The 19,833-nt window shown below is 46.1% G+C and overlaps 1 protein-coding gene and 1 pseudogene across 3 annotated transcripts in view; one reads left to right on the top strand and one right to left on the bottom strand.

The window, feature by feature from the left end:
* Nucleotides 1-4,985: 4,985 nt before the first annotated feature.
* LOC112849762 (elongation factor 1-alpha 1 pseudogene) lies at nucleotides 4,986-8,926 on the bottom strand (annotated as a pseudogene).
* A 3,682-nt stretch (nucleotides 8,927-12,608) lies between these two features.
* Nucleotides 12,609-19,833, top strand: part of URB1 (URB1 ribosome biogenesis factor) — an 82,173-nt gene continuing 74,948 nt past the window's right edge. For all 3 annotated transcript variants that reach the window (XR_015240418.1, XM_086675853.1, XM_086675852.1), the window contains exons 1-4: nucleotides 12,609-12,859; nucleotides 15,840-15,979; nucleotides 16,900-17,051; nucleotides 18,022-18,154. Coding sequence is in view for 2 of the 3 variants with exons in the window: in XM_086675853.1 (XP_086531979.1) it covers nucleotides 12,718-12,859; nucleotides 15,840-15,979; nucleotides 16,900-17,051; nucleotides 18,022-18,154 (567 nt within the window). In the remaining variant the exon portion in view is untranslated. The remainder of the gene's footprint in view (nucleotides 12,860-15,839; nucleotides 15,980-16,899; nucleotides 17,052-18,021; nucleotides 18,155-19,833) is intronic.

The raw sequence follows: 19,833 nt of genomic DNA, 5'->3' as shown, positions 1-19,833 counted from the left end.
ATTGGGATGGGGTGGATAGTGCTGGATGACCAGGTGGCTGTGGGACACGGGACAAGGGACCCTGAAGAGAAACTCCAGCTGCCCTCGGCTTTGCCCTTAAGCTGCTTGCTGTTAAACCAGACTGTAGTCCTAATCTGATCTCTTTAAGGATTTTGGAAGCTTGGATGCCTGGGTGGCTGAGTCGGCTAAGTATCCAACTCTTTATTTTAGCTCAGGTCATGACCTCACAGTTTGTGGGTTCGAGCCCTCCATCGGGCTCTGTGCTGACACCGTGGAGCCTGCTTGGGATGCTGTCTCTCCCTCTCTCTCTCTCTTTCCCTCCCCCTTTTCAAAATAGATAAATAAACTTTAAAAAGAAGAATTTTGGAATCTTGCAAGAAAATCAAAGAATTCCATTTATCTTCCTCTCTGGACCCCACACTTCCAAGTCCCTTTATGCCCCGAACCAAATGGAAACCAGTTACTGCCTATGCCCATTCCCTCTCTGTAAATATCGTACAAACACCTCAACCCTGGGGACCGTATAAACTCTAAGGACAGGAAGATGTGAAGAAAGCACGCACTTCAAAGACAAGGAAACCCTTGTAAAAATCAATCTGGGGCATGAAGAGCAACCTTTCCACCAAGATAATTTCCCCCTGAACTCTTTCTCCTATGATGGAATTTTAAAAATCACAAGTAATCACAGCCACTTGGGTAATTCAGCACTACTGCGGGAGCTGGAATCAAAGCAAATGTAGTCCGAGGAGAATGAGCCAAACAACAGTGCTCCTTAAATGTCAATACTCACAGCAGCCCTTTGAGATATGTACTAACCAGGACCAACTGCGTCATTTACTGGTCTAATGCAAAATGAAAGCGAGGGCTTCGTATTCAAAAATAATTAAGAGTTTCAAGATAGTGATAGCAGAGCATTAAGACAAACATGGGTGGGGGGCACGTGGGTGACTCAGTCTGTTAAGCATCTGACTCTTGGTTTTGGCTCAGGTCGTGATCTCACGGTCTGTGGGTTCAAGCCCTGCATCAGGCTCTGCGCTGACAGTGCGGTCAGTGCAGAGCCCGCTTGGGAGTCTCTCTCTCTTTCAAAATAAATAAATAAACATTAAAAGAAACCTACAAAAACACAGAAAGCAGGGATGAATGCTGGTATGGAGTAAAAGTGTTCCTTTCTATGCCATGGCACCATTGGATAGTCTTGACCCTCCTTGCACGCATGTGAGAACTGCCTCTGCACCTGCCACATTTATTCTGGGTGAAAGGCAACTGTGCAGGACATTGTAAGTTCTGTGCCTTTTTTCTTCTTCTTCTTTTGAAGCAATCCTGCCCCTTCTTTCCAGCTCTAAGGAACATTCCTATTTTCCTTCCTTTGGAGACCCTGGCTACTTCCCTCTCCACGGAGGCAAGCATATTTTGGAGGCTGTTTGAGTGCTGTGTGCTCAGACTCCAGTCCTGAGCCTGACCTCTCTCCTCGGCCATCAAGGTAAGGCTTTGGGCTTTCAACAAAGACAGGCTGTAGCCGTCCTCAGAAGACATAAGCCACCATTTGTCAGCCTCAAAGAAACCAACCTTTCAGCTCAGCAGAGTGAGGCCGAATGTTGTCCAGAGCTAAAAAGGCTTATTTTTAGAAAGCAACAAATGGTGGTTTGTTTATAGAGCTGGCACCAAAGAGCCACATCAATAGCAAAGAGCCTGCTCACTAAAACTGAAAGCTGAGGGGTGCACTAGGAAGGTTGTGTAGGGAATGTTTGGGCCCAGAAGCCTATGGAAGGAGGCCTTTAAGAATATGTGCGCAGAACTGATGTCTGTATGACAGTCCATTCAAAGTCAAAGGCATCAAGGGCAATAATGTCTACATTGCCACGCCTGGAGGCATTTAACCTCCCTGCCTTCATTGTTCCACATCTGCAAAATGAAAAGCTTGGACCATAAAGTCCATTGTGGCTCTGAAAGCCCATAGCCTATTTAAATTAGATGTGGAATTTCAGAAAATTGGGCTAAGTCTATACTGATTCCTTGACATTCCTTGATGTTTTCTCAAATACATATTTTCGTTCATTTTTTTTTTTGTATATGCTGTTTGTTTCTATGTGAATCATATTTTTTCTCTTTCTTAAAGAAGAAAAGCAGCACAAGCAAACTTCTGGGGGTTCTTGGAGCAGTGTGGATGATTGATTGGAATCTGATCCATGGGAGTTTTCAGGGTGAAAATTCCCAAACATGCAAAGCGGTAAACTCAGTTCCTGAAGGGGAGCAGACCCTTCCCCCGCAAGATGTGAAGGTGCTGGGTTCCCACGGAAGCTCTAAGGCTTTCCTTCTGCCTTTTAGCAAGCGCTACAGGAAGCCAGATCTGCCTGAGAGAGACCCTAGTCTGCTCCAGGGACCCCTAACCGCCTCTCCACCCTCTTGTCTCCTCCTCCCTTCCCTGTTGGGGACCAGGCACCCTCCCTCCCCAGCTCTCTGCCATCAGAAAGGAAAGTGTACTGATAGAAGGAAACTGTAGTATGCTGGAAAGAAGCACATAAACTAAGCTTGCCCTGCAGGCTGGCACGACCTAAGGCAATGGTGAATTGTATGGGTTTTGTGTTCGGAGTTTGCGCACACAGGTTCGAATCCTAGCTCTGCCAGTATGGACTCTAGCGGAAGGTGGTGCCGTTTAGAGCTAATGTAGCTGAAAGACTAATCAGAGTAGAGGCCTCATAGGTGGTAGCCGTGATAATAAGTGTAACCGTTTCAGGGACTTAGTGAATTATTATTTACTGAGCAGAAGACAGTGTTTGATTCCCATTTGAACCCCTGGGAATGTCTTCGTGATCAAATATACTTTTCCTTCTTAGACTATAGTTAAAATGTTTTCCAACTTGTTCCTTTCAACAACAGTGCCCCTGGTCCCCTGGTGGGACCCTGGAATGGGTTTAATTAGCAGAATTTAGTTTTCCTTTTCCTGTGAACTGACTAGGACACTCTCCACAATCCTGGTTTTTGACTATTCCCCCTCTTCCTCCACCTCTGATCCACTCTGTCAGTCTCCTCAGGCTTGGCTCACCTCCTCACCCTCTTCCTGGAAGTGTCCCTGTTCCCAACCCTCTGTGATACACCCGAGTTCTTGGGACCGGGCTTTCCTTCAAAATGGCAGCCAAATCTGACACCAGCTCTTCAAAGCTTCAAAGGTCTGACACCGTAGATATAGATATAAATATACTTAGATAGATATTACTTTTGTGGTGATAAAATGCACATGAGATAAAATTTAACGTCTTAACCATTTTGTAAGTGCAAAGTTCAGTGACATCAAGTATGTTCACATAGTTGTGAAACCGTCTCTCCCTCCATCTCCAGAACTCTCCATCTTGCAACCCTGAGACTCCGTTCCCATTAAATACTAACTCCCCGTTCCCCCCCCTCCCTCCAGGGCCTGACAACCACTATTCTACGTTCTGTCTTTAGGAGTTTGACTAATTCAGATGCTCGTATAAGTAGAATCATACAGCATTTGTCCCTTTTGTGACTGGTCTATTTCACGTAGCAGTATGTCCTCAAGATTCATCCGTGCCTTAGCATGTGTCAGCATTTCCTTCTTTCTCATGGCTGAGGAACATTCCGTCGTATGTATGTACCACATTACCACCTCTAGTGACATCGTCTCTCCCCTAAAGAAGAAAAGGGGATGGTCGGTTTCCCCCTTGGTCAACAGCAGTAAAAACCCTTCAGCAAAAGTCTCAGGGAGGTGAGGGATTGGCCGGGAGGCCCAGGACTGTTGCACAGGCTCCGGGAAAGGAGAAAGCTGGAGCTTCAGGAGGTTCAATTACCGCTTGCCAAAGAAATGCCGCCAGGAACTGTCAATGGCGCCCTCTGTAGGCGAGAATCTTAATTTTTTCTTAGTAATGGTGACAGGAGCCCGTGAACTCCAAAAATAAATTTTTTTTATTGTGGCAAAATACATATCACACATTTACATTTTAGCCATTTTTAAAGGTATAGTTCAGTGGTATTAAGCACGATGACTTCTATCCATCTCCAGAACTTTTTCATTCTCCGAAACTGTGAGATACTGTACACGTTAAACACGAACTCCCCATTTTCCCTCCCCTCAGTCCTTGGCAATTCCCATTCTACTTTCTGTGCCTAATGCTTTGACTACTCTAGGTAGCCTATATGAGTGGAATCATACAATATTTGCCCTTTTGTGACTCGCTTATTTCACTTAGTATAGTGTCTTCAACGTTCATTCAGGTTGTAGCAAATGTCGGAATTTCTCTCCTTTTTGATGTGGACTAATATTCCATTGTGTGGACATATCACATTTTGTTTATCCAGTCATCTATCCATGGAACTTAGGTGGCTTACACCGCATTGGTTACTGTGAATAATGAACATGGGTATAAAAAAAAATGGTTTTAATTTAAATTATCATTCCCAAGAAAAAGGGTAAAGCTACCAAAAGGAAAACAAACACAAGTCCATTGACAGGAATTCAGAATCAACAAAAGTGATTGCCAATTAAGGGTATAGAGCAGATATTCCAGAACTTTTTCAGTTCATGGTGTCCTGAGTGTCTCAGTGATTTTGCATAGAGCCTCTAGGTCAAAACAAACAAAAATCTGAACTGCTCTGTTTGTTAAGTAGCTAGATCCAAACTTAATAAGTATTTATGTTCCAACAGTTAAATAGTTGTTTGAAAAAAACACACATTTATTGAAAGAAAATGGTTTGTTTTTGTTTTCGAGAGAGAGAGTGTGAGCAGGGGAGAGGGGCAGAGGGAGAGAGGGAGAATCTTAAGCAGGCTCCACGCTCAGCACAGAGTTCGACATGGGGCTTGATCCCACGATTGTGAGATCATGACCTGAGCTGAAATCAAGAGTCTTCCGCTTAACCGACTGAGCCACCCAGGTGCGCCCCCCCCAAAAAAAATCCATTTTTATTTTGTTCTTATCTAACCACCATTATTTACTAGTGAGGTATGTGCACCTGTTGGGCATGTCACTAACTCTCCAACCTTGAAATCAGATTGGACACCGCCATCTTTATTTTCTGCCCTATGTTGTTTTTTCTCGGTACTTGCTTTTTATCAAAATCGGGCGCTTCACTGACTGAGCCACGCAGGTACCCCTAGCACCAAATTTAAATGGCTAAGTGGGACAAACAGTTCTGAGACTGTTCTCCCATCGCTGATTAATTTAGGGGTGGTACATATTCAGGTTTGTATTCATTTAGCCGTCTGAATGTTCTGGGCAGACTTGGTGACCTTGCCCGTTCCGGCAGCCTTCTTGGCCACTGCTTTGATGGCACCCACATCACCATCTCTCTCATGTCAGGAACAGCAAAATAACGCAGAGGAGGGTAGTCAGAGAAGCTCTCAACACACGTGCATTTGTCAGCAATCATATCAACAATGGCTACATCACCAGATTTCAAGACTTTGGAGCCATCTTCCAGCTTTTTCCCTGAACAGCCATCAGTCGCCTTTAGCTCAGCACATTCACAAAGCAGTGGGAGCTACGCGACCATCCAGCACAGGTGTGTAGCCAGCACTGATTTGGCCTCGATGGTTCAGGATAGTCACCTGGGTCACAGCACCAGCTGCTTAGATTGGTGGGTCATTTTTGCTGTCATCAGCGAGGTTGCCATGATGAACATTTTTGACAGACACGTCCTTGGCATTGAAGTCCCTGTTGTCCCCGGGAAGAGCTCCTGGCAAAGCTTCATGGCGCATTTCAACACACTTGACTTCAGCTATAATGTTGACTGGAGCAAAGGTGACCGACCGCCATCTCAGGTTTGAGAACACCAGACTCCACTAGGTCTACGGGGACAGTACCAGCACCTCCAATTTTGTGGACATCCTGGAGGGGCAGGCAAAGGAGCTTGCCAGTTGGATGAGTTGTGGCAGACGCAATACAGAATTTCCGGCAGCGTGGTTCCACGGGCATTGCCATCTTTGGGGGTGACTTTCCACCCCTCGAACCAAGGCATGTTAGCACTTGCCTCCGGCACATTGTCACCATTCCAACCAGAAATTGGCACCGAGGCTACCGTGTCGGGGTTATAGCCAACTTTTTAAATGTAGGTGCTGACTTCCTTAGCGATTTCCACATGCCTCTTCTGGCTGAAGAAATTCACCTTGTTAACACGGACAATTAGTTGCATCACGCCCAGTGTGTAAGCCCGAGGGCACGCTCTCAGATCTGCCCGTTCTTGGAGATACTGCTTCAAATTCACCGACACAGCAACAATCGGGACTCCACAGTCAGCTCGAGATGTGCCGCGATCACGTTTTTGATAAAGTCTCTGTGTCCTGGGACATCAACGCTGGTCACGTAATACTTGTCTCCAGTTTCTGTGGAGAGCTATCAGTGGTGATACCAACTGATATCAGTTTATCCAAGACCCAGGCACCTTGAAGGGCCTCTTTCCCATCTCAGCAACCTCCTTTTCAATTCTTCAACGATTCTTTGGTTGATCCCACCACATGTGTAGATCAGATGGCCAGTAGTGGTGGACTTGCCTGAATCTACACGTCCAATGATGACCCTGCTGATAGGAATCTTTCCCTTCCCACTTGGCTGAGATTCAGCGGTGGTTTCCACCACACCTCTGTTCTGGTGGCCAACCCGTGACAAAAAAGGGGTGTCATCGTCACCATGCACCAAGTTGCTATATATGCATAGGCATAGGTCTTTGTTTTGGATAGACTTTCTATGTTGGAATATTCTCGATTTACAGAAAAGTTGAAAAGAGAAGGATTCTGTATGCTCTCACCCAGTTCCCTCTAATATCTGTATTTTTCACACTTCTATGATACGTTCGATAAAACTAAGAACCCACATGCGTACACTGCTATTAACTAAACTCCCGACTTTATTTGTAGTTCACCAGCTTTTCTCTCAGGGTCTTTTCTCTGTTCCAGATCCAGCCCAGGGTATCACGTGATTTTAGTTATCGTATCTCCTGAATCTCATCTGATCTGTGACAATTTCCAAGTCTTTCCTTGTTTTTCATGGCCTTGACAGTTTGAAAGAGCACAGGTGATGTATTTTTTAGACTGTCCTTCAATTTAGATTTATTTGACATCGTTCATGTGACTGGGCTGGGTTATGGGTTTGGGGAAAGAGACTGCGAAGGTGATGTCCTTCTCATCATATCACAGCAAGGGGACAAGATAGCAACAGAACTTATCACTGGTGATGTTAGCCTTGATCACGCAGTTAAGGTGTTTACCGTGTTTCTCCACAATAAAGCACCAATTTCCCTCTTTCCTAATCTAATCTTTGGAAGTTACTCAGTACGTCTACACTGGCGGAGGTGGAGGGACAGTGTGAATTAAGCTCCATTTCTTGGAACAGGGAGTAACTACGTATATTATTTGGATTACTTGTATAAGAAAGATTTGTAAGGAAACTTGGTTTGTAAGGAAGATTTTCTCCCCAATTTATTTTTGCAATCATTTTTATATCATTGTATATTATATCATTTTATATTATATAGACTTATGTATATTTATTTTATAACTTAGGTGATAATCGAATACTATATTCATTATTTAGTCACTCATATTATTTTATTGGGAATTATTTCCGATTGGTTCCTGTGTCCCTCTGACATATTCCCTCTCCCTTGCTATTTTTTTTTTCTCCAGCATTTTGTACTTTATGGTACTACAAGATGCTCCAGGCTTATTTTATGTGTGCTCTGTCCCAGCCTTAGAATCAGCCACTTCTCCAAGGAGTCATGGTTCCTTTTATTTGATAATGGTATTAAAACCCAAGTTCCGGGCACTGGGTATGCTAATTACTACCGGCCCCTTCAGTGAACAGAACTAAAAAATATATGCGTATGTACCAACCTAGGTAGAATGCACCCATACAGTTATTTCAGTATCTCTCCATCTCTGTTTACATTAAGCTAAACATGAGATCATACTGATGTCTCTAACTCTAATCCAGTCCTACAGGGTTCATTCTAGCCCAACCTTCTCGATTATAGGTAACTTTCCTTTCCAGTAGTTGGAAGCGTGGCCCACATCTTCTCCCATCCATTTACTGATTTCCTCAACCCCAGGATACATGAAAAGCAGTTTCAGAGTTGGTAACCCATATCGCCATAACATGGGTCTGTTTTTGAGTCTATATTCTGTTCCACTGGGCTATTTGTCTAGTCTTTTACCATTCCCTGTAGAATTTGATTATTAAAACTTTGACATAGGTCTTCATACATGATAAGGAAGATCTCCTTATTCTTTTTGGCTTAGCCATTCACAGACCTTTATCTTCCCGTACAAAGTAATCATGATTTTTTTGAGTTTCCTAATTTTGATTGAAATGGCAATGGCTTTATAGTTCGATTTAGGAAGAGTTAACAAATTTGCAACATGAAGACTTTCTTCTACAGACACAGCATGTCTCTTTATTTAGTCAAATCTTTTACAATGTTCTCCTTAAACATGCTGTGCACTCTTCTTTAGTTTAATTCTGAGATAATTTACTGGTTTCCCCCACTCCCCTTCATGAATGGTGTCTTGTTTTCTATTACATTTTTTTTTAATTTTTTTTTCAACGTTTATTTGTTTTTGGGACAGAGAGAGACAGAGCATGAACGGGGGAGGGGCAGAGGGAGAGGGAGACACAGAATCAGAAACAGGCTCCAGGCTCTGAGCCATCAGCCCAGAGCCTGACGCGGGGCTCGAACTCACGGACCGCGAGATCGTGACCTGGCTGAAGTCGGACGCTTAACCGACTCCGCCACCCAGGCGCCCCTCTATTACATTTTTAAATTAGCTACTGCTAAAGTAGAGGGGACGATACTGACTTGGTAATTTAATCTCATATCTGACAACCTTGTGAAACTCTAGTTACTATTTCTGTTGAATATTCTAACTAGATGACAGTTTTATCTCTTTTCATTCTTTCATCTCTTTTTTGTCTTACGTCATCTCATCACCCAAGATCTTTAGTAATAGACAGTAGCATAAACAGTGGGTATCCCTATCTTTCCTATTGCCCCCCGTCACAATTCAAGTGCATCTACAGTTTTTCTATTATGCCTGATGATTGCTGCAGGCTTTGGGACATAGAGCCTTTATCAAGTTTTTTCTATTCCTAGTTTTATGTGAATTTAATAAATCATAGATTTTTTTTTCAAAACAATATGCCTTTTCCCATCTATTGAGATAATAACTTGTTTTTCTGCTTTAATCCATTAATGTGGTTAATGACAGACATATTAAACCATCCTTGTATTTCTTTTTTTTAATTTAAAAAAATGTTTATTCATTTTTTTTTTTTTAATTTTTTTTTTCAACGTTTTTTTATTTATTTTTGGGACAGAGAGAGACAGAGCATGAACGGGGGAGGGGCAGAGAGAGAGGGAGACACAGAATCGGAAACAGGCTCCAGGCTCCGAGCCATCAGCCCAGAGCCCGGCGCGGGGCTCGAACTCACGGACCGCGAGATCGTGACCTGGCTGAAGTCGGACGCTTAACCGACTGCGCCACCCAGGCGCCCCGTGTTTATTCATTTTTGAGAGACAGAGAGACAGAGTGTGAGCGGGGGAGGGGCAGAGAGAGAGGGAGACACAGAATCTGAAACAGGCTCCAGGCTCTGAGCTGTCAGCACAGAGCCCGACGCGGGGCTCAAACCCACGGACAGTGAGATGATCACCTGAGCAGAAGGCAGATGCGCAACTGACTGAGCCACCCAGGTGTCCCTTGTTTTTTTAAGTACAGTGTTGGTTCAGGTTGGCTAATATGTTATTTACACATATGTATGTCCACAAGTGAGATTAGCCCATCATTTTCTCACTTTGTGTTACCCTTAAGCTAGTTTTGTATTTAAGTTCTATTAGCCTCAAAAAAGATACTGGGACACTTTCCTTCTCTCTTGTTTTATGGAGCAAACTGAATAAGATAAAGATTATCTGTTTCCTAAAAGATTGGTAGAATTCACCTAAAAATTATCTGTACCTCGAGAAAGGCTTGATGATCATGTCATTTTATTGAATGATTGTTGGTCTATTCAAATTTTCTGGTGCCTTTTGTGCCAGTTTTGGTACGTTTGCTTTTTCTAGAAATGTATCCATTTTTTTTTTAGTTTTGAAAGTTTTGGGGATAGGTGTTTCTAATATTCTTTATTATTTAAAATCCTGCCAGTTTGGCTTACTTAATCTAAAAAACAAAAACAAATAGCTTTTGGTTTCTGGATATTCTTTAGTTTAGTGTTTGTTTTTTTAAAATTCTCTTTGTAATTGATTTCTCTCCTCATCTTTGCTTCTTTTCCCTTCTTCTATCTTTGGGTTGTTTCTGTTGTACTTTTTCCAATTCTTCATTTGAACATGTATTATTAGCTCATTTGTTTTCAATTTTTCTTGACTTCTGACAAAAATATTTTAAGCTATAAATTTTCCTCTAAGAACTGTGTCCCACAGATTTTGCTGTATGAAGTGTTCCTTTTGTTGCATTCCAAATCTTTCATGATTTTCCAGATGCTTTCCAAGGGTTACTTAGATTTTTTCTCCCTCCCAGCCTTATGGGATTTAAAAAAACAAAACAAAACTATCTTCTTATTATCAAGGTTAAATTTTATTGCTTGGTGGCTAGAGAACATGGTCTGTAAATGTTGATTTTTTAAAAAATTTATGGGGGCCTCTTTTGTGGCCTAAAACATGGTCAATTTTATGTCTTTCAATGTTATTTCAAAAGAACATATATTCTCTATTCATGGGTATAAAGTTCTATTACTAACTATCAACATGAATATATTGTTGTTACTCAAATTTTCTATATTTTCTAAAATTTCTGTGTAATGAGAAGACAGTAGGTAGACCAGTCTCCATAATACCCTTGAAATTATCATTTGATATTTTATTCTCTAAGTTGGGTGTGGATTTTGCTACATTTTGCTGTTCAAAGAATAGGGCCGTCAATTCAATAACCTTGTATTTTGAGTGGTCTAGTCTAAGATTCTGGTCATTGACATAACACATGTTTATTGAGAACATGGCTCTTGTACCAGGATCGGTGCAGACTTCCTGAGTGGATTTGGAAGTATATTTTTAAAAACTGAGGGGCACCTGGGTGTCTCAGTTGGTTAAGTGTCTGACTCTTGATCTTGACTCAGGTCATGATCTCACTGGTCATGAGATCGACACCTGCACTGGGCTCTGTGCTGACAGTGCAGAGCTTGCTTGAGATTATCTCTCTCCGTTCTCTCTGCCCCTCCTCCCATTGGCGCCCACTCTCTCTCCAAATAAATAAATAAACTTTTTAAAAAAGGCAATGAAGGAAAATAGAGGAGGGTGAGAAGAAGGGGAGTGAAAGATGGATAGGAAGAGCCCACATGAAAGGAAAGTATGAGTCATGTGAGGTCTGGGCAGAGTTTCAGAAGAAACAGCAAGTGCAATAGCCCCATAAAGGATACCAGCTTAGAATGTCATGGGGCAGTGGTGTTTATCTTTAACAGAGCAGAGTGTTCTTCGGGACAAATAAAGCCCTGTCTCTCCATGAAGACCTTTAATATAGAAAGCCATGTCACTACTTGGAAGTTTACTACTTGAAAGTTTGGTAAGCCTGATACATGAACGAGTGGGGTTAGGGATCTGGCATCAGTGACTCATGGCACTAGGCTGACTGAGTCTGAAGCATCCATCCACACACTTCTGAGCCACTTTAAGTTTTTACTTACTCATTTAAACCTCTACTTTACTGCAAAGCATTTAATTCGGCTCTCAAGTCATTGACATCTTACAAGAACACAGAACTTTTTGTCCCCCGTCAAAGCAGTTTTTCATACACAATGTATCACTTTCTCAGCTCAGGACAGCCCCAAAGATTAGGTAGGGCTGGCTCTGCTGGCTCCATTTCAAGGACGGGAACTTGGATGTGGAAGCCGCTGCACTGTTCACGAAGGGTTTTCACAGAAGTTACGTCTCTCCTCGCACCTGCTTGGCCAGAAGGGCTCACGTCCTCCCATTAGTTTGGGGAAGCCTGGGATGGAGGCCAGTGTGGGGCGACATCCCACCAGACAAGCCGGTCTGGTTCGGCCTGTGAGACAAGGTGCGGTCAGAGTTAAGGGCACCTGCACGACCCTCGGCCCAGGTGCCAGAGGAAGACCTCCCGCTCAAGCCCGCCTGGCATTTAGCCAGGGGCAGTCACCCTCCCGGCCAACCCGAAGGCCCTTAAATAGGGAAAGCATCGAAGCCCGTTGTTTGACAAGAGAGTTCTTCTACCGGCAGCGTCAGGGCGCCCCAGGTCGAGAACTGATCCGACTGTGCAGCAGCTTAGCACCGGGGCTCGTGCCCTCAGGGAATGGAGAACCCGGGGACTCCACCCGCCAAGACCCTCGAGAGAGCCGCTGGGGCAGGAGGGCTCCTCCTCACTGTGGCAGGGCGGTGTCGGTTCGTCCTAAGAAGCGAGCGAGCCAGCGTGAACAACAGAAACAGGAGAAACCTCGGGGTTCGGCGCCTGCAGCACCTCCCCGAACGGTGTCTAGCTTCCCGGCCGCCCCCCCTGGTTCAGGCCCCGCCCCGCCACAGGCCACGCCCCTTCCGCCGGCCCAGTCGCGCAGGCCCGCCCCGACCTCCCACTGAGGTCCCGCCCCTTCCGCCGGTCCCGCCCCTTCCTGCGCACGTGTGGGCACCTGGCACGCCGAGGTGGTACTCTGCTGTCCGCGCGTCCTCTTGCCGGGTTTCCTGGTGTGTAGATCCCGGCGCGCCCCTGCCCTCTCGGCCATGGGGGTCCCCAAGAGGAAGGCCGCGGGCGGCCAGGACAGCACGGCTCTCCGCGCGGGCGCAGCCAAGCGGCCCCGCTCCGAAGAGCTCACGGGCGTGCGCTTCAAGGCTGAGCTGCGGGGTCCGCAGGGCGCGGAGCCGGGTGAGTGCGGGGCTGGCCGGGGCGGGGAGCACGTGCGGGCGAGGCGGGTCGCGGCCGCGTGCCAGGCTCAGCCCTCCTCTGTGCATTGTTCGGTCCCGGAGTCTCAGAGCCGGGCCTTCCGGTTTGCAGACGGGAAACCGTGGTCCCGGTGCTCGGGCGTCCAGGCTCCCGGGCGGCCGGGGCCGCTGTAGGGCCGCGCGCTGCACTGTCTTGCCCTGGGCTGTCAGCTGGTGGAATCCGCCTTGCTCGGTCGTGACAGTTCCACGCGACTGCACGCCTCCTTTGGCCGGGCGGCATTCCTTAGCAACCTCTAAAACCTCTATTGCAATTGTCAGAGAAGCGTATATGTATACTTGCCGAGTCCCAACTGTGAGTCAGCTCGGGGCCGTTCATTGAGACAGTTTGCTGGTTCTGTGGCCGTCAGCGCTATTTTCAAGAGCTTTGAGCCCCCAACACTCAAGCTGATCCGATGACATGTAATAAACTACCGCATGAAGTGTCCCAGGGACTGGTCAGTTGACCAATATGGAACTGGTCTAGTCACTGGACTAGTGACCAATACGGAACAGATTCTGTAATTTCACTTTCTGAAAAGTGTGATCACGCTTCACAACCTCTTGTAATCCATTGGAAAAGTATGTAGGTTAGGAGGAAAAAAATGCAATTGAATTTTTTAAAGAAATTTAAGGTGTTTATTTATTTTTGAGGGACAGAGAAACAGTGTGAGCAGGGGAGAGGCAGAAAGAGAGGAAGGCACAGAATCTGAAACAGGCTCCAGGCTCCGAGCTGTCAGCACAGAGCCCATCTCGGAGCTCAAACCCACTAACTGTGAGATCATGACCTGAGCCGGAGTCGGCTGCTTAAGTGACTGAGCCACTCCTGAGCCACCCAGGAGCCCCAACAATTGAATATGCTAGTATGTGAGAGCACTGGTAGTGTGTCAAAATAGAAGTGACAGCATTTCTCCCTGGTTAAAGAGATTATTAAGTTGATGGCCAGGATAGCCCCACTTAACAATTTGTCCTCCCATAAATTTTGTTTTTAAACATTTGATGCCTGCAACTGCCAGCCAGTGCTTTGAAGATGATACCTGCTTTAGCTCAGAGTGCTACATTTCAGCCATTCGTTCATTTCTGCGTTATTTACTAGGGGCTGTGATGTGCTAGAGAGAAAATGGTGAGTAAAAAATCAGACCTGGGCCTTGCCATTCTGGAGCACATGAATAGTGAGGTGGAGAAGGCAGGTGTCAATGAATATAATTACATATGAAGAGTTCCAAGTACCAGTCCTCCAAAGGAGAGGTACATAGGGCCTTCAGTCCTCAGACCTAATCTGGGGGATCAAAGAGGTCTCCCCAGAGGGAGTGGCTTTTCAGCGGAGTTGTAGGTTGGGGTAGGAACAGGGACAGGAACCATTCTGGCAGAAGAAAGAGCATGCTTAATGATTTGAAAGATTGTATTCATGTACGTGTTCACGGTTTTGCTCAGGCAGCTCCTTGGCATTCAGGTGCTGCATTTGAACAGGTCTCAGAAGGAAACTCAGGTTGACGGGCAGTGGGTACAGATGAGGTAGTTGGAAGACACGGCGAAGCTGAAGTCAGTGGGTGAAAGCGTGAATCCGTTGTATGAGATTGTGTTGAATTTGTGTTTGAATCTGGTCTCTCTCTTGGATTCTGTCTCCCTTTTGATGTGTTCTCATAGCTTCCTGTGATGTGATCTCCTGACAGATCAGAGAAGTAGAATTGACAGATGTTGGGGGTTTTGATTTCATCCAGGCATTAGGAAAGGTTTTTTTGTTGTTATTTTTGTGTTGTCTTTTTACGTAGCTTTATTGACATACGATTGACATAACTGATGTAAGTTTAAGATGTACGATGACAGGTGCCTGGGTGGCTCAGTCAGTTAAACATCCCACTCGTGGTTTTGGCTCAAGTCATGACCTCACGGTTCGTGAAATTGAGCCCTGTGTCGGGCTCTGTGCTGACAGCGTGGAGCCTGCTTGGGATTCTCTCTCCCCCTCTTTATCTGCTCCTCCATCGCACGTGCTCTCTCCTTCTCTCTCAAAATAGAAAAACTTGAAAAGATGTACAGTGAGATGATGACACCCATATACCGTGTGAAATGATTACCGCATCAAGCTTCAAGTATATGCTACAGTACTGTTAATTACAGTCACCATGCTGTACATTAGATCCCCAGAACTTACTCATCTTTCTCATTATTTTTTTTCTTTTAAGCAAACTCTGGCCGCAGTGTGGGGCTCAGACTCTCCACCCCCAGATCAAGGGTCGCATGCGCTACCTACTGAGCCAGCCGGGTGCCCCAGAATGTACTCATCTTTATAGCTGGAAGTCTGTACCCTTTGACTGACATCTCCCCATTTCTGCCACCCCCCAATCCCTGGCCACCATTCTGCTCTCTGTTTGTATGAGTTTGGCTCTTTTAGGTTCCACCTATAAGTAGAACATACAGCGTTTGTCTTTCTCTGACTTACTTCACTCTGTGCCCTCAAAGGTCCATACATGTTGCAAAAGGCAGAGTTCCTTCTCTCTTCTGGCTGAATAATATATATACACTTAGATACAGATCAGCTACGCCACATTTTCTTTATCCGTTCTCTGATTTTACCCCCTTCATGGAGGTGAGTGTATGGCTTCAGGGTTAGATTGGTCTAGACCCAGAGGGTGCCCAGGAGTGGATCGATGTCAGCGGTGGGGAGGATCCCTGCCCCTAGAAGGCTTGGCTCTAAAGCTCTTCCTTTGAAAGTTGTTCCCCTTTACCTCAGTGGAGATAGAGAAAAGGCCATGTCAGAACTCTGGATGGCCCCGTCTCCGCATTGCTGCCGTGTTCTCCCTCCGGGTGAGCGGCACCTCCAGCCGCCTGGATGCTTCTGCTGGAAATCTGCCTCTGTCGCAGCCGCGGCTGTGATTGTTGCTAAGGAGACCGTCCCTGTTAACATTTGAACGTTACTCTTATTTCAGCCTTGGAAGCATTTGTCGCTGCTGCCAAGAAGCTACCGAGGGAAGACGTGTATGATGTTGTGGAAGGGTACATAAAGATTTCGGTTGAATGTGCAGAGATTTTCCAGCTCCTGAGCGGGGAGAAGCGGCCGGAAAGTGAAGTATGTCATTCCTCACCTGGCTTGCTGAAGAGAAGACAAAGTTCACGCCACTATGGTGTTGAGCTTGATGGAGAGAAATGTGATAGAAATTTCCAGAACATTATCACCTTTCTATAGAAGACTGTGTTTTGTTCCTGTGTCATAGGAATACATCCAATTGTGCATCATGACTTTTTAAAGCATGTGGATGGAAAGTGCTAACTTCATGTTAGTGAATGATACCAGAGGGAAGGACCATAGACCCTTAATCGCAATGCACTTGGTTTTGCCATGGTTTGTTTTTCTTTTTTTTTTTTTAATTTTTTTTTTTTTCCAATGTTTATTTATTTTTGGGACAGAGAGAGCCATGGTTTGTTTTTAAGCAATCTCTGCACCCAACCTGGGGCTCAGACTTGTAACCCCAAGATCAAGAGTCGTATGCTCCACCAACTGAGCCAGCCAGGTGCCCCCTTGACATGGTTGGTTTGTTTTGACAAAAGGGAAATAGGTAGAAACTGTATGTCATAGTTGCACACACATATTGAGTTGAGACTTCTGGTTCCAGAGAGGTTCAGAATTCGGGATATTTATGAACCTGTTGAAATCTCAGGGTTATTGCTGTAAGACTGTCGACCTGAATATCCCCAGAGCAGGGAGGTCCAGTCATGAGTAGAGATCGCTCTTTTCATTTCATTTTGTGTAATTATAAGCAGGGAAGAGTTCTCCACTTAGCTGGACCGTGGGAGCAGGACTAATTCCAGAGCTGGGGGTCTGCCGAGCAGCCTGTGAAGCTGTCACCTTCCTGCCTTTGGCTCAGGATGTGAGCAGGCCTGTCATGCACGTTGAAGGTTTTAAATGACTGGCTAGGACAGGCGGAGTGTATGTATAGAGGGAAAACAGAAATGAGCTGATTCATAAGCATTTTAATTCTGTCTTTGCAGACACTATTAATATTTCAAGTTTTTGAGGCCATACTATTGCGGACAGCGAGCGACCTTTCCCATTTTCATGTTGTGGGAACCAACATCGTGAAAAAGCTGCTGAACAGCCACATGAAGCTCATCTGTGAGTCCCTGTATGCCTCGGGCTACAGGTAAGTTGCCCGCTGTTATGTGGCAAGACCAGCCGTGGGCTTGGTCTGCGTTCAGCTCTCTGGGAGTGCTCTTGACCTTTCCTTCCCTCGTAAAGCCATGGCTCTGCCTCTGCTTCCCCTGGGGCCAGCCCCTCACACCATAGACTCCTACCATGCGTCCTTGTCACGCCTGTGCTGCTGTTCTTTTTGCTGTTATGGGAACACTCTGGACATTCTTTACGTTTCCTGCCCTTCTGCCCTAGCGGCTCTTTGTGGTCACTGCAGTCTCCCTCCCTCTCTCCTTCAGGACCCTGTGGTCCAGAAGTGTCATCTCAGGGAGGCCTTGCTCCACTGTCCTCCATTTGCTGTCACTTTCTGTCCTTTTAGCTGGCAGGCAGAAGTATCCATTTGCAGGTCTATTCGTGCAGCCAGACATTTGACATAATGTTCTAGGTCCGTCTATTGACTGTCCACTTCCCTTTGCTGGAATGCAAGGTGCATGCAGGCGGGGGCCTTGAGTGTCATATGAGATGCTGTCTTCCAGCACCTCGAACGGGACCTGGGGTGTGGTAGGCACGCAGTCAACCACGGGTTTTGGGGGGCAGTGGAACCGAAAGGCAGCTGAGAGCTTGCTTTTGGAGACGCCCGCTCCGAAGACGTCTTCGTGCCCTCAGTGGCGGGGACAAGCCGCGGGTCTCCCAGTTACGTGATGAGTTAGTGGGGAGAGACCTTGCCATCTTCTTTGTGTCTCACATTTTGTATTCTTGGATCCTCTTCAGACTCTGTTTTTAAGCTTTATTTGGAGATTGTGTGAAGTTTTGGTTTTGGGTGTTTTTGTTTTTGCTTTTGTTTTTTTAAGCATGCCTGCCTATCTGTTTCCTTCCTTTTTCTGATTTGGGGACAGCAGACCGCACAGCCTGGAGTGCACTTGGCTTTGCAGTGAAGTGGCTTTGTGCTTCTGCTCTTCCTCACGTGCCTGATGTTCCCACAGGATGGCTCGAGCCTGTCTCAACCTGATGGCCGCCATGGTGACCCAGGGTCCTGAGGCCGCCAGGGACGTCTGCAGCCATTTTGATTTGAATAAAAAGACCTTGTACACCCTGGCAACCAAGAGGGATTCAAAGGTGAGGAGCTCCCAGCGTCTTGTACCTCCCGTGTGTTTCTTTGCTCTCTGGAGGGCCGTAGCAGTTTGTTTCTTGTCCTTTCTTCGACCTTGGTCTTCATGTGGGCGGAGTACAAGGCCTGTATGTGTGGCAGAGCCTGGATGACAGGGACATCTGAGGACGGCTTCTCTGGGGGCTCAGCATCGCCGTGCCCTCCTGGCCCGTGAGGATGACATAGCTCGTGAGCGTCTTCACAGAGTAGACGGAATAACCTCCCACGTACTTCGTGGGGTGTCCCGGTCCTGGTCCTATTCTGTCCACTTTGGAGAAAACCCTTGGAAGTTTCAACTAGGAAGTGGCATCATCAAGGAAGATACAGCTTTTTAATGTTTCTTGTGCCTCCTGTTTGTACGTCTTATAAGGAGTAGGTGCTGGACTGTGCCAAAGAGAATTGAAGTGTGAATGGTTTTCAGGAGAGCTTTTTTTTTTTTTTTAGATGTTTATTTAGTTTTGAAAGAGAGGGAGACAGAGGAACTGAAGCGGGCTCTGTGCTGACAGCAGTGGGCCCAACGCGGGGCTCGAACTCACAATCCATGAGGTCATGGCCTGAGCCGAAGTTGGACATGCCCCTCAGGAGAGCTGTGTTTTTTTTTTTTTTTTTTTTTTTTAAAAAAAAGTTCCCAGGCGACTGAGTGGCTCAATCGGTTAAGCGTCTGACTTCAGCTCAGGTCACAACAGTTTGTGAGTTCGAGTCCCACGTTGGGCTCTGTGCTGACAGCTCGGAGCCTGGAACCTCTTCGGATTCTGTGTCTCCCTCTCTCTCTGCCCCTCCCCCGCTCACGTTCTGTCTGTCTCTCTCATAAACATTAAAAAAAAAAAAAAGTTCCCCGGTGGCCCTAGAAGTTTCACTTGGGTTGAGAGAGGTTCTTGAGGAGAAAGCACGAGTTTGAGGACTCAGAAGCTGCAAAGAGTTGTGTGAGCCCTCCCTGCTGGCATGGCTGTGCCGTCGACAGCTGGGTCTCCGTTCTCCACACCCCCATCCCGAGCGCAGACGGCAGACCGACGGTCAGCAACCTGTCTGCCCAGGTGGAGGGCCACGTGAGCGTGATTTACCTCCGCACCCCATTCTCTAACTCTTCAGGGATTCGGAGTTTCCGCACCTCCAGGTAATAGACTGAAGGTTAATCATAGTAACACCAAGTAACTTGTATGGCTTCGGGAGGTTGGGCCCCGTGTTGAGGGTTTTCCTGGAATTACAAACAAGGTGTTCCCTGAGGAAAAAAAAAAAAAAAATCCCAGGTCTTAGTGTCTCGCGGATTCTCTTTTTTTAGTACTGTGAATTATTCACATACTCTGTGTCAACAAATTCCGTTCATTGAGTGATGGCTCCTGACATTTAAATGCATCTGTAAAAAGAATCTGCGTGCCGTTTGCACATTAGGGCAGATGTCATGCTTCTTTGGTCTTACCTGGCAGTCAGCCTGCCAGTAATTACCCATCAGATTCCCTCCCTGCTTCCACTCCCTCTCTCTTGACCTCAACTAGCTCAGCCTCCTAAGTACAATATGTCAGTGCCCAGACCACCCACCAAGACACGACTGGGGCGTCCCTGCCTGAACCCCGGCTGTAGGCCGCGCCCGCTTCACCTCGGGGTCTCGGCAACTTATTGTACGTTTCCTCTGTCTGTAAAATGAGAATTA

Source organism: Puma concolor, chromosome C2 (genome assembly GCF_028749965.1).
Source record: "Puma concolor isolate L17-30 chromosome C2, mPumCon1.1.hap2, whole genome shotgun sequence".
Classification (NCBI taxonomy): domain Eukaryota; kingdom Metazoa; phylum Chordata; class Mammalia; order Carnivora; family Felidae; genus Puma; species Puma concolor.
The sequence above is the reverse complement of the archived record's forward strand: the minus strand, read 5'-3'. Positions and strand labels throughout refer to the sequence as shown.